The sequence below is a fragment of the Silene latifolia genome, chromosome 2, assembly GCF_048544455.1.
Source record: "Silene latifolia isolate original U9 population chromosome 2, ASM4854445v1, whole genome shotgun sequence".
Classification (NCBI taxonomy): domain Eukaryota; kingdom Viridiplantae; phylum Streptophyta; class Magnoliopsida; order Caryophyllales; family Caryophyllaceae; genus Silene; species Silene latifolia.
The window spans coordinates 30197245-30210374 of record NC_133527.1 but is presented as its reverse complement, the minus strand read 5'-3'; the positions used below and the strand labels follow the sequence as shown (position 1 = coordinate 30210374).

General features: G+C 35.1%; 2 protein-coding genes and 1 long non-coding RNA gene across 3 annotated transcripts; 2 read left to right on the top strand and 1 right to left on the bottom strand.

The window, feature by feature from the left end:
• Positions 1-980: 980 nt before the first annotated feature.
• LOC141642565 (autophagy-related protein 8C-like) lies at positions 981-3406 on the top strand. Its single transcript, XM_074451405.1, has 6 exons — positions 981-1159; positions 1279-1337; positions 2279-2334; positions 2436-2488; positions 2796-2914; positions 3094-3406. Exons 2-6 carry the CDS (start codon positions 1301-1303, stop codon positions 3198-3200), a joined length of 372 nt encoding a protein of 123 aa, XP_074307506.1. The 5' UTR covers positions 981-1159; positions 1279-1300; the 3' UTR covers positions 3201-3406.
• Positions 3407-4815: 1409 nt separating this feature from the next.
• On the top strand, positions 4816-13117 carry LOC141642559 (arogenate dehydratase/prephenate dehydratase 1, chloroplastic-like). Its single transcript, XM_074451400.1, has 11 exons — positions 4816-5626; positions 9396-9463; positions 9545-9637; positions 9717-9917; positions 10094-10174; positions 10277-10372; positions 10725-10802; positions 10939-11028; positions 11150-11217; positions 11808-11889; positions 12739-13117. The coding sequence occupies exons 1-11, from the start codon at positions 5317-5319 to the stop codon at positions 12796-12798; spliced, it is 1227 nt and encodes a 408-aa protein (XP_074307501.1). The 5' UTR covers positions 4816-5316; the 3' UTR covers positions 12799-13117.
• Positions 5699-8941, bottom strand: LOC141642560 (uncharacterized). Its single transcript, XR_012543337.1, has 2 exons — positions 8595-8941; positions 5699-8049 (listed from the first exon to the last, which is right to left on the bottom strand). It is a non-coding gene; the product is annotated as an uncharacterized LOC141642560 (long non-coding RNA).
• Positions 13118-13130: the final 13 nt, after the last annotated feature.

Below are 13130 nucleotides of genomic sequence, written 5' to 3'. Positions count from 1 at the left end.
TGATCGGTTCCGAATTTTCAGGTATCTTCTAAGCTCAGTTTTTAGGTTTCGGTTAATTTTAATAATGAAATATGAGATATAATATATGAATAATGTGTATGACATTAATATACCATATAATTATTTACATAGTGTATTTTGATATGTAGCACCTACTATTTCATAATGGTTAGATTACTTGGATATATGCTGGCGGTACATATGAATTTTTGTAGTAGATGAAATTAGGTGATACTACTAATGAGTGGGTCTAGAACCGATCATCAATTCATCATATGAATAACACTATGAGTTGTTTCATTGTTACACAAAAGCTTTGAGTTGTTTAAACCCCCAAATTCTACTTCAGTGTTTTTCGGTTTCATTTCTCCATCTAATGATCTCCACATTCTTATAGAAAGTAAATTAGTTAAACAAAAACAGTAATACATATAGATTAGTGAAATATTTTATGTGTTGATAACTTGAATGTATATGGAGGCGTTTATATTTATGATTTCTATACACACACTCCAATGATTATTTAGTGATTACATTTTGATTAAATCGTAATTTATACTTCGCGTAACTACGTAAAATTACACTACATCATCTTAACATAACTCTTTAAGAAAATAAATTCATCTTTTATCCGCCAGCTTCTTGAATTTTGATGCGAAAATACAAACTAAAAATGTATGAGACCATAAATGGAGGGAAATAAATACAATAACTTGAACTATTATAAATTTCTATTATCTATTTGATAATTTTAATCATCTACTTATATTAGGATAACTTTATTAAAATATATTTGATCTACTTATATAATTTTATTAAATTTTGTTTTAAATATTAAGAAATCTACTTTTATTAGGATAATTTTATTTATTTAATTTTTTTCGAATCTATTGATTATTTATGAGGAGTATTTCACCAATGTGAACAGAAATTGGGACGGCCTTTCCTTAAAAAAAATAGAATTGGGAGTTGGGACCGACTAGGATACTTGCAAACAAACTTTATATTTTCTACATCAAATTTCCAAAAAAAAAAAACATATAAAAAGGAAAAATTCCAGTTCATAACTCCGTATTTAGGTCTCCTCAAAAGTCAAAACCCTTTCGAGTTTTATTTCGTTTGATCATAACAGTACGAGAAGTCACACAAATTTATCCAGGTGCTGTTTTCTTGCTCATTAATTAATTTTCTTTTTTCTTTTTTATAGTTTTTTTTTTCTTTGTTTTTGCTAATTTATGCTTTTGTTAGTGATCAAAGTGATTATGTTGTTTCATACAGATAATAATACCAATTTACTGAGATGGGTAAACGATCATTCAAATTGGAACACCCACTTGGTATGTTTTTAGTTTTCAAGTTTTGATTCATAATTGATGATTTGTTTACTCATGTTAAATTTTGAGTCTGGGAAGTCTTATTATTGATTGGTAGTATATACTTGAATTGTGTATGGTTTTAGTGGTACACTTGACTTTTGGTTACGTGTATCGTGTCCGACACTTGTAGCCGAGTCAAGTCCTGCAGTATAATTGTATAAAGTATTTTTGCTAGCATAGCATAGTATTGTTATTTGAATGCAATTAAATTTCATTGGGGTCGGTCATATTATCATGGGGACAAGGACAAGTAATTGACTTTATTATTTTATTATTCCAGTATGGATTTATAAATGGAGTACTAGTTTTAAGACTCTTGATTCATGTCAAAATTGGGACCTTTTTTGCCTTTATTTGTTGGATAATGTCCAACAACAGCATTGCCTCGGCTCCCTATAAATTGCGGGGTAAGGGTGAGTCGTGTCTTAGCAACACAAAAAGGTTGTTTCCAAATTATAGGATAATGTCCCAAATATACAAATTCTATTTAAAAGTGGTTTGTACTTACTGAGATAGCCTCATGATATTGTATATAATGAGGAATACAGATTCTATCTAGTTAACTGAATTTCAGGGAAGTGATCGAGGATATAAGGAATTGATGACTAGATTGCTGTACCCGGAGAAACTTAATGTTTTATTCTTCGTTTAGCAATAGGGTTAATGACTTGGTTTCATACAACCGTCTAGCACAAGACTCACTCACATACAGACAATAATTCTCGATTTAGCTTGATGTTTTGAGCAATGGTGAAGTTTGAATTTTTGGACCATGTTGTCTGTTAATTGAATATTTCCGTCAGTGTATTGAATGTGTCTTAATTACTGACACATGTCCGGTCCATTCTGTCTTGATAGAAAGTAATTTTATACAGAAAGTAATTAGCTTTTCATGGTTTCAGAAAAGAGGCAAGCAGAAGCTGCTCGGCTCAAGGAGAAATACCCTGATAGAATACCTGTAAGGCTGTTTGTGGGTTATAAAACTGTTAATTTACCTGTAACTTTGTTTTTAGCTCGACTGATAAATCCTAACCCACTCGGTATATGTATATATTGCAGGTGATTGTGGAAAAAGCTGAAAAGAGTGACATTCCCGACATCAATAAGATAAAGTAGTGGCTAATTCTCTTCTTGACTGTTCCTTAATCTGTGCGCAAAATTCTTTTCTTGTTACCCCTAAAATAGCCGATCTGTTGACTGAGAGTGTTAAATTTATATGGAGTATTAGCTTTAACAATTTGAACTAGTCCCTCAACCGCGACCACTAGGCCAATACTTACCTCATCTGTCTCGACACTTGTTTTTATGCATAGCTTTAGTGATGTTTCTGTCTTTCGCTTTATGGCTCGCTTTTTTTTGTATACATATGGCTTTAATTGATGGCAAGTTGTGAAACATCTTCTTCATAAATTATTGCAGGTACCTCGTGCCAGCTGATTTGACAGTCGGACAGTTTGTGTATGTCGTGAGGAAGAGAGTAAAGCTCAGTGCTGAGAAGGCCATCTTTGTGTTTGTCAAAAATATTTTACCGCCCACTGGTGAGCTTTAATATATTCTTCTAATGGCATATACTCTTATTTATACCATAAATTAATTAACCAAAAAACAATACGTGCAAAATATGAATGAATGAAGATAAGCTGATTAAGTTTCGACAGTAGTTGGCTTTGGTATGTTTGTGCTGTGAGTATTGACTTTAACGCTGACATTGTCACAGCTGCCTTGATGTCGGCGGTTCATGAAGAAAATAAGGATGAAGATGGGTTCCTCTACATGACTTACAGTGGAGAGAACGTGTTTGGATCGAGTTGCAGCCATAACTGAAGCATGGATATTTAGGTTATTGGTAGGTAGTTGGCAAATAAACTTAGGCTTGTAAATTCTTGGTTGCAGCATTTTGCAGAGATCCTTACTCCATTTCTTGTTGCAGAATGCATTTTATTACGTAGCTAAACATGGGTTAGAAAATGTTGACTTATAATCATGGTATTAGACAAATAATACTCTTTAATACAGATTCGTACTCTTTAATACAGATTCGTTTAACGCTACTTCGATATAAAACCATCAATGTTCACTCTTATGAGTGGTGAAAGTTTTACTCCGTTGTGTTAACAAATGGTGTCATGGAATCTATTCTTTTAACCTTTTTTTTTTGCCCTTGAAGGGGCTACTAATTAACTTAAAATTGCTTGGTGTTACTAAAAGATTCTCATCTCTTGAACAAATACAGAGTAGATAATAATCATCTCATTTTCATTTTGAGTATGTTTCGTTGGTAAAAACTCGCCGATATCAAACAAAAGTTTGGCAACCCTAATTGCTCAAAGAAAACTTTCATTCTTTCAAAGAAGATGGCTATAGTCTACGAGTCTATAACTACCACAAAAGAACAAGAAAGAAATTAGCGTAAAATGTGAAAATTGAAACTTTGACTGTATAATGTAGCACAAATTCTCATTATAGACGGATACTATTTGTTTATAATGAAAGACGGCCAAATACAATACCACTTTCCTAATTAGACAAATAATAAGTGGGGTGGTGACAAAAAAATGTCACCACTTTCATTGTATTTGACCTGTCTATAGCAATAAATAGATATACCCGTCTATAGCAAGACTAGCTGATAATGTAAACCATTAAAAACATTGATAGTGCTTTTTTTCTATTCATTTCACATGTGTATATTTAACCCAACTTAAAATTTTCTAATACATTCTACTCAGTACTTTTCTACATTTTCTAATACATTCTACCCAGTATCAAATACTCCCTCCATTCAACTCCACACTACATCTATTCCTATTTGGGACATTCAATTCCACACTACACCTTTCTAAAAATGGCAAAATAAAAGTCCATATTGTCCCAATTAGACAAACATATTTACATAAAATGCCACTCAATAACCTATTCTAATTGGACAAAGCATTTTTACTTTCCACCTATAGTACCTTTTATTATTTTCTATTGATTTCCTTAATATTTGTGCAAAAAGCTCAAGTGTCATGTGGAGTTGAATGGAGGGAGTAACAACTAGTCAGTACTTTTTTACATTTTCTAATACATTCTACTCGGTACTTTTTTTTCTATTCATTTCACATGTGTATATTTAAACCCAAACTTAAAATTGATAGTGCTCATTTAAATTAGGTGGCTTTAAACAAGAATTTGTGATGAAAGAAACATAAAAACTTCATTTACATAATAATTACTCCCCCGTCCCGGTTATTTATTGTCCTTTTTTCATATTGGGGTATCTCGGTGAGTTGTTGTCCTTTCTATTTTAAGAATGAACTTGATGAACAATTTGATCATTTACACTCAATTTATTCCACTTGACATTTATTAATCGACTATTTCCTCTCTTTTTTTGTTCTGTCTTTGTGCCAAAATCAAAGAACAACAATTACTTTACGGAGTGAGTACATTCATTGCATTTGCCCCATTTCAGTTCTTGTTCCGTTTTGTTCTTCACTGTTTTTTTATCAACAGTTTTTATCAACAGACATAAAACGTTCCTTTTTATTTTATTCTATTCTATTTTCCCTCATCCTTTATTCAGATAAACACATCCATACACAAAATTAACTTCACAATTTCAATCTTTCTTACTCACATTTTTGCTAAATTCCTTCATACATTTATCACTTTCTTTTCTATTCTGAATAGTTATAACTTAATTGCGTGTAAATTTAATTAATTTGCTCACCTACCAACTCTCATCTACTTTTCTTCACAATTTTCCAAAACAATTGGCCTCTAATTGGTAGTATAGTATTAAGATATTTCCTTGGAAAAAAGTTGTAATCTTTAACATTGTTTTTGACAATGTTGAAATGGGTATCTCAAAATCCAACTTATACTGCTTATAACATTTGTGGGTATATCAATTTATGCTTGTAAACATTGAATTCTGGTTAAATTTGAGTTAAAAATGGCATTGAAATGTGATGGAATTGTAGTAGTAGAATGTGGTGTATTATCAAGTTTTGAATTGTTGGGAAGAAGGAGAAGAAGGGATTATTTGGGAGGTGGGTTGAGTTTTAGGAAAGATGTTAAGAGAATGGGAAAGTGGGAATGTTGTTGTGGGGTTTTAGGACAAAAGGCTATTACTCCTGTTGAAGATGACAAACCATTGAAGCCTTTAGCTTACCCGAATCCGAATCCGTTTCCGAATTCTAACCCTGCTGGTGTCAATCAGATAAAGCATATTGGCTTTCACAAGGATTTGAATTCACTGCCTAGTAAGTCTACTTCTTCAAATTACTCCCTTTGTTTCCGTCATTTGTTTACGTTTTATATTTTTCTATGAAGGGTATTTTAAACAGAGGTAAACAAATGATTGACACGGAGGGTGTATACGTTTTTTAATGTTAAATGTAATGGTATGTTATTGTCGGTGATTTGGAAACCGCCTCTTTGTGGTGCTAGCACAAGGGTAAGGCTGTGTATATCCTCCCCCCTCCCTCCCTAACCCACAATTTGCAGGAGCCCTTGAGGTTGTAGGGGTAATATTGTTATTGTCGGCAAGGAATGGTTCATAGTTGAAATCTGGGAAATGTGAAAGATTTTAGCTTTGTAAGGAGTTGAAATGGTTGTGTGAGACAAGGGAACATTTTGATTGCTTGATTTTCCCATTTTCTATTGTTGTCGGAGAAAGGATGCAAATTGTTCCCATAATTTTAAAATATGCCACTACCACTCTAGGGTAATGAAATCATGATGGTGATAATGTTTAATGGTATTTGCCTTGCATTTTTTATGTTTTCAGTAAACCCCCTTGCGTACTTGACAGACCGCAAACCATGCTTACTAGGTATTCCACCCTTTCTAGTAGTGTGCACCATCAAGACATAGTTTAGGCCAGATTGCTCCTATGAGGGTTTGGAATTGAGGCCAATGAGTTGTACACTAATCACATTTCAAGTGAGGCAACCCATACCGGTATCTCCCTTATATTTTTGACACATGACCTTTGTGAGTTGTAAGATTAGTCTCAATTGTGTGCTATATTATTGCTATATGATCTTCTAGTATCATTGGCTTACGTAACACGAATTTCAGCTTGCTTTTTTCCAAGGGTGATTATAGTCATAATGATGATAACTTGTGGTGATGTTTCTCTTGGATTGTTGATGCCAGACCAGTGTGAAATGCAAGACTAGTGGTTTGTCATATTTGTATGACATGACCATCTAATATGTCAATGGGCTACATAGCTGGAATTTGAGCTTTTCTTCTAAAAAATATTTATTTGTTCACTCCTTGGGTGCTTTCTCGAAGCCTTGTTTGTTCGTTTATTGGTGGTTCCTTGGTCCTAGATTGTTAGTCACCCATGGACTTGCTCACAAAGATTGAAAAGAGAATGTAGTTCTGAGGAGAAAGATGGAAAGTCTTTATGGGTTGTTAAAAAGGATCCAAATTTAGATGAAAAGTTAACTTATAATGGGACTTCTAATTTTGAGAATGCAAGTAGATTATCTAGGCGTCTGAAGATAAGTTACTTATAAATGCAATACATTGATACCACTTACATTTGTATACGTTCAATAGGAAGTGATACATAGTTTAAGATGTACTCCATAGAAAGGATCAAAGGTTGAGACTTGTTTAAGTTCTTGTGCTGAAGTTGAACTAGATTTTTTGTTACATGATATTTTGTGCCGTGAGACTTTCCTATATCGATTTTTAGTATTGAATGTCTAGGTGTTAAAAGGAAATGTAGGATTAAGTTGCTTATTGAGTTTTGTTTTTCTGTCTAAGGATACTTTTTAGGATGCTTATCTATTTTTTTTTTATCGTGGTCCCGTACGTACTTTGTAGACAAAATAAGAGAAGATAAAGTAGTTGTGAGAAAAAAAAGGAGGAAAAGTCTGTATATGATCTTAATGTGGATCCAAGCTGGCCAAAATAAGGGAGATTAGACATTTTGAAACTGGTTTATGTATTAATGTCATGTTCTCATGGATAATTGTATTTGTTATTGTGGATGGAAGTCATTGTTAAGAACTGGGAAGAATATTAGACTACTGCTTAGTTTGAAAAGGTGAGCCCTGGTCTGGATGAGGCACTATCCAAAACGCCTTGGTGCGATTTAGGTGTGCCTTTTAGATAAGCTCACTTAGCGGGGTTCATTAGTACATCTAAATCGTAATATGCCTTTTCTTTTCCCCAGTATTCTTAAATTTTACTCCTTTAGATGTTAGTTGACTTGAAAACTCCTAAAAATGGTATTGTTGCCCAAAATTTTATTTGGTAAATAAAATAAAGTTCCAAAAATAAGGCGCCTCGCGGCTAAAAAGTGTGCGCCTTCGCCTCATGCCCTGCGCCTCAGCCCTCAACGCCTCAGTGTGCCTTGTGCCTCTTCAAACTAAGGATTAGAGGCTTGGAGCTTTTCAAGGTTTTAGTGTTTTACACTATAGCTGGACCAATTTTCTTAAACCGTGACAATGGTATATGGGATAATCATTGCTCTGGACATGTAACCTTGTGCGACACAGCAAAGTTTATTTAAGTCTTATATTGTCTGTTAAGAGCCTTTAGTAACTTTTAGAGGTAATAACAGATAACATAACTTCAGCATGGAGACATAGCCTTATTAAGGGTGTGGATCCTATTCAAATGGTATTTCAGGAATGCTTACTTATTTTTGTTGACCTGTTTGAACCTAACCCTTCGACATGGTTGAGAGTGATAGAGCACGATATGAGATTTCTGGGGCTTGAGGAGAGTATGGTGACGGAGAGGGCACAATGGAGGGAAAGGATACATGTGGATTTTTAGTATTTGATGTTTTTTTTTTTTGACATATTTATTGTTTTTATTTAATTTAAAGAAATTAAATTATTTATTCTTCTCTCCTTTATTACACTTTTTTACCAACCACTTTCTTATATATTTTACTTGGTTTACTTTTAAGGCATTCCGAATCCTTAATTCTATTTCGGTTTTCAAAATCGTTTTAATCTTTTCTCTCGATTTAAATTTTAAGTTTTTATAAAAGAAATCCGGAATTCGATTTTAAAACCTCTAAGTTTACCTTGACTTTTCATTACATTTTCGTTCTCCCTTTTTGTTTTTCATTTTCCCTTTTCTATTCGCATTTTGAGGCGTGCGTTCACCAATGGACGGTTCGAAAGGATGATTCATGTCAGCCGACCCCAAATCATTTTGGGATTAAGGCTCTGATGTTGTTGTTGTTGTTGTTTGAACCTAACCCTTTGTCCTTATGGGTTATGCACACTCCAAAACAAATAATTAGATGCGAGGAGATAGATGCATAGGAAATTGCATTTGTGAGAATAAAAGGACCCCAACTTAAATGCAAGCAAATGAAATGGGACATTTTTGTTTGAGAACGAGCGTGCTTAATTGGTTGTCTATTTTAGGTGTAGACTTGTGTGCTTTGCTAAGGATATACTAACTGCCCTTTTGCCAAGAATGGGGTTGCCTTGACTTTGGTAACTTAAGTTTTGGTTTTTCTGAGGGCTGAGGTGATATTCTTTCTTGCTCTAGTCATGTTCAGCAGTTAACTTTGACTTATCAAAAAGAAAAGAAAATGTTTTATTAAATGATGGCGGCACACTGAGGCAAGGCTTTCGTTGATTAAGTTGATCATGTGCTCTTTTACCATTTTGTTTAGCGTTTGCGTTTTGCGGTTTCGAGTGCTTACATCTCTGGATTTTTTTGGGCAACATATTATACAATGTGGTTGGTGAAAACTTGAAAAAAACCTTTTGCCAGATAATTAGTAGTACCTATGTTTGTGCGTATATTACCGAATCTTTTCTATGGTGCAGCCAAGATCATTTTATCGAACCTCCGGATCCCTACTTTCAGCTCTGGCTACTCCAAAAGATTGAGAAAGTTTAGACATTTGTTTGAAAGGGCCAAGGTTTAGCAAGACTAGTTGATTAGATACATGATACATTAAATAGTAATGAGGGATTCAGTCTTCCAGATGCTCTCACTAGACTCTATTTATTTCCTGAACTAACACATTTCAAACTGCAGAACCTTTGACGGCCTCTGTTCTATCTCCATCCCGAAAAGATGGTTCAAAAGTCCGAGTTGCTTTTCAGGTGAATGCTCTCTGGTTGCGCTTTCATTCACCAAAGAAAATAAGTTTCCTGTCTAACATGTGAGTACTATCATTAATATAGGGGGTCCCTGGATCATATAGCGAGGATGCAGCTTTGAAAGCATATCCGAATTGCGAAACTGTTCCTTGTGATGGATTTGAGGCCGCTTTTAAGGTTCAATTATTTTAACCCCATTTTTACCTTTTTTGAAATTCATTCATACAAGCTTCTAACACTCACCTTTTTTTTGCAGGCAGTTGAACTCTGGTTAGTTGATAGAGCAGTTATACCAATTGAGAACACAGTTGGTGGTAGTCTTCACCGCAATTACGATTTACTCCTCCGTCATAGGCTGCATATAGTCGGCGAGGTCCAGCTAGATGTTAATCATTGTCTTATGGGATTGCCTGGAGTTCGAAAAGAGGATCTGAAGCGTGTCCTAAGCCACCCTCAGGTTCTTAGAAATGGTCCCATTCCCCATGATTTCGCAATATTGTCAGAAATTATATTTATGGGAATTAATTTGGTTCTTCGTCATTTAATTATAAGTTTATTGGGAGCCTCTCAAATGTAAGTCCGTCTCATATGAGTTTTCGTGTACTTGTTACTGATGAAGTTCTCTTTTTGCAGGCACTTGACCAGTGTGAAGGGACTCTGAGCAAGTTGGGTCTTGTTCGGATCAGTACAGATGATACTGCTGGTGCTGCGCAAGTGAGACTTAGTAGGCCCTTGATGGGCCTAAGTTCATGGTTTACTTAAAGTGTGATATGGATGACTGTGTATTTAACCATTTTCTTATATTATATTACCCAGATGGTCGCTTCCGAGCGCGCAAGAGATACAGGAGCTATTGCAAGTGCTCGTTCTGCTGCTATTTATGGCCTCAATATCATTGAAGAAAGAATACAGGTATACCTCTATGTTTGGCTGGTAGTTTAAAGAATATGATTGATGCCGTCGTCATACTAGCAACTTTATGGCTGCCACCTTGCATCTTGTGTGATAGCATCAGTGACGTAGTAGGAATAATCTAGGCGTGGAGTCTTAACAAAATTAGTGGGGTCGTGTATACCAGAAACAGAGAACCAAAATCACACTCATTTCATAATGCAAAAATTACAAAGCCGTTGATTCATCAGTAGCATGGCAAATAGGCAATGATATCTACTCAGTTCATTTTTTTTGGTACAGTCTAATCAGTCAATAATCTTAATATTGTTAAATCTATTCTTATCCCTACTTTTGACATGACTCTGAGCAGGATGATGATGATAACATCACGCGTTTTATGCTTCTTGCCCGAGAACCTCTTATTCCTGGCATCGATAGGCCTTACAAGGTATAATATTGTTTGTATATTACTCAAAGTAAGAATCCTAATATCCATCTATCAGTATAATGTAGGCTACAAGTTGAAATCATAGCGCCTCGAAACCATTATTTCTTCGTATAATTGGTACTTTTTTTTTCTTCAGACGAGCGTTGTTTTCTCCTTGAACGAAGGTCCTGGTGTACTTTTCAAAGCTTTGGCCGTGTTTGCCCTTCGAGATATCAATTTATCAAAGGTCAGGCTAGTATATATTGTGCTAACTTTTATAATTCCTGTCAACTAAAGCTCTTTGCTTATGTTGCTAGCAATTATACTTGAAAAATTACTTATCCAGTGTCTTTTGGATGCTTGTCCAGATTGAGAGCAGGCCACAAAAGAATCGTCCACTTCGGATTGTGGATGACTCAAATAAGGGTAGTGCTAAGTAAGTGTATAAATTATACGCCTCTGTTATTTTATATAATGACATTCTCACCTTCTAGACACTCTCCACAGTATCCTCGGAGTATGATAAAATATCATGAAATACTCTAATGAAAGCATTTTTCGCTACGAATATGATGATATATTTAGTTACATAACGCTCCATTGCCAAAGTTTTTTTGTTTTGTAAATTGAAAGTTAAACCACTCGGAAACGTCTTTTATAAAAACAGTGGCATATGCTTCCATATGACAAGGTTCCCCCTTCCCAACCCCACCAAGTGTGAGAAGCCGTTTTCAGCCCCATGTGGCTCATTTTGCCTAGCCCCTATGCTTCCCGTGGTTGCCTCACAACCTTAAGGCTGTGGTTGAAAAATAAATTGGAGCTATAGCTGACATGGAAATACAAAAGTAACAGTAACTATCATAAAAAAAAAGGGATGACCAACAGGAGGGTATTGTCCGTTAAACTTAACTGGAACATTTGTTATAGATTAAGAGGGTACCAGATAACATGTTAGTAATGTCATCAAAATTTGTTGCTGATTTTTTTTACATTATATTTCTTGTTTGCCTGGTTTTTTGACAACAGATATTTTGATTATCTTTTCTACATCGACTTTCAAGCATCCATGGCGGATCCTCAAGCCCAATTTGCTTTAGGCCATCTCCAGGTCAGTTCCTACATAGCATGCATATCATCATCGTCATCATCATCATATCCTTTCTTTATGCATTGTTCAGTACTTTAGTTAAAATATTAGTCTATTTTCAATTTTGAAGATACCCCGTTTCACTGCTACACATGACACCACTGACATGCTAACTATTGGCAATTGATATTTTCCGATGATCATTTCTTCTATGTTCCAAGTTTTTTGATGATGTAGGGATAACAGCCATCCTTGCCTGTATGCCTCTGTAGAATACTTTTGTAGGACACTTAGATTGATTCTCAATTCTAGTTACTTTATTAAATCTCAGTATCTCATCCATTTTGTCTACATGTTCCTTTTCTTCAGCGAGTTGTTTCTGTATGTTCCTGTTTTTTGGTACGTTTTGTGTATTAAACAACTAATAAGCCATGTCATTTGTGTTGTGAGTTGTACCCACGTGCCTGGTGGATCTTGCCAATATTCGAAAACCAAATTCAAAAACAAATAAAAGCAAATGAATGAGATACCTAGAGACTGGAGTACATAAGATTTTGATTCTAAAGGAGGGCCAAATTCAAAACTAGTGTAACATCAATACCCGTGTCCTGTGGTGAACTAGTGAGCATTCCTGCCATCGCGTACGAGGGCCCGCCTTAGCTCCGCTGCAGGTTTTCCTGATTAACCTCTGAGCGGAAATGGTTCTTTCTGCCTGCGTGAATAGTTTTATATTATGGACTGCCTTTTTGAATGTGTTTGATTGATTCTCTGCTACTGCATTGAGTGTGCTTGCATCCAATTTCCGTTACTAGTCTCGGCTACTTTTCTCAAGTGGTGGGATATGTGATTATTATGTGTATAATTTCGCAGGAGTTTGCTAGCTTTATTCGTGTCCTCGGCTGTTATCCGATGGATACATCGCTGAATTGACGAGTCAAGACTCGAGCATCCTCGTACATAAGCTACATTTATTGAAGACACTCAGCATTTCGCTGACCCATTTTTACAGAATCTGAAGCTCGAGTAGCCTACTTGTTTTTTCGTCTTCTTCACTATTCTTTAGTCAAATTTCTTTTTAAACGGGTCAACACACTGCCTTTTTTTCCGGATGTAAAATAGGATGAATTTCACACAAACCTTTTTTCCCCTTCTGGTGTCATTCTTAAGTACTCGGTCTATTTGTTGAAAAATGTATATTACAAAGTATATTTGTAACCGGATGAATTTATGCAGATTATTGTTGTGTCAATGTCTTCTCAGTC

Coding starts and splice junctions, on each gene's coding strand:
- LOC141642565 (XM_074451405.1), top strand. CDS start 1,301: ATGGGTAAACGATCATTCAAATTGGAACACCCACTTG. Junction 1,338..2,278: donor CAAATTGGAACACCCACTTG/GTATGTTTTTAG, acceptor TCATGGTTTCAG/AAAAGAGGCAAGCAGAAGCT. Junction 2,489..2,795: donor CCCGACATCAATAAGATAAA/GTAGTGGCTAAT, acceptor AAATTATTGCAG/GTACCTCGTGCCAGCTGATT.
- LOC141642559 (XM_074451400.1), top strand. CDS start 5,317: ATGGCATTGAAATGTGATGGAATTGTAGTAGTAGAATGTGGTGTATTA. Junction 9,918..10,093: donor GTGTCCTAAGCCACCCTCAG/GTTCTTAGAAAT, acceptor CTCTTTTTGCAG/GCACTTGACCAGTGTGAAGG. Junction 11,890..12,738: donor TTGCTTTAGGCCATCTCCAG/GTCAGTTCCTAC, acceptor ATAATTTCGCAG/GAGTTTGCTAGCTTTATTCG.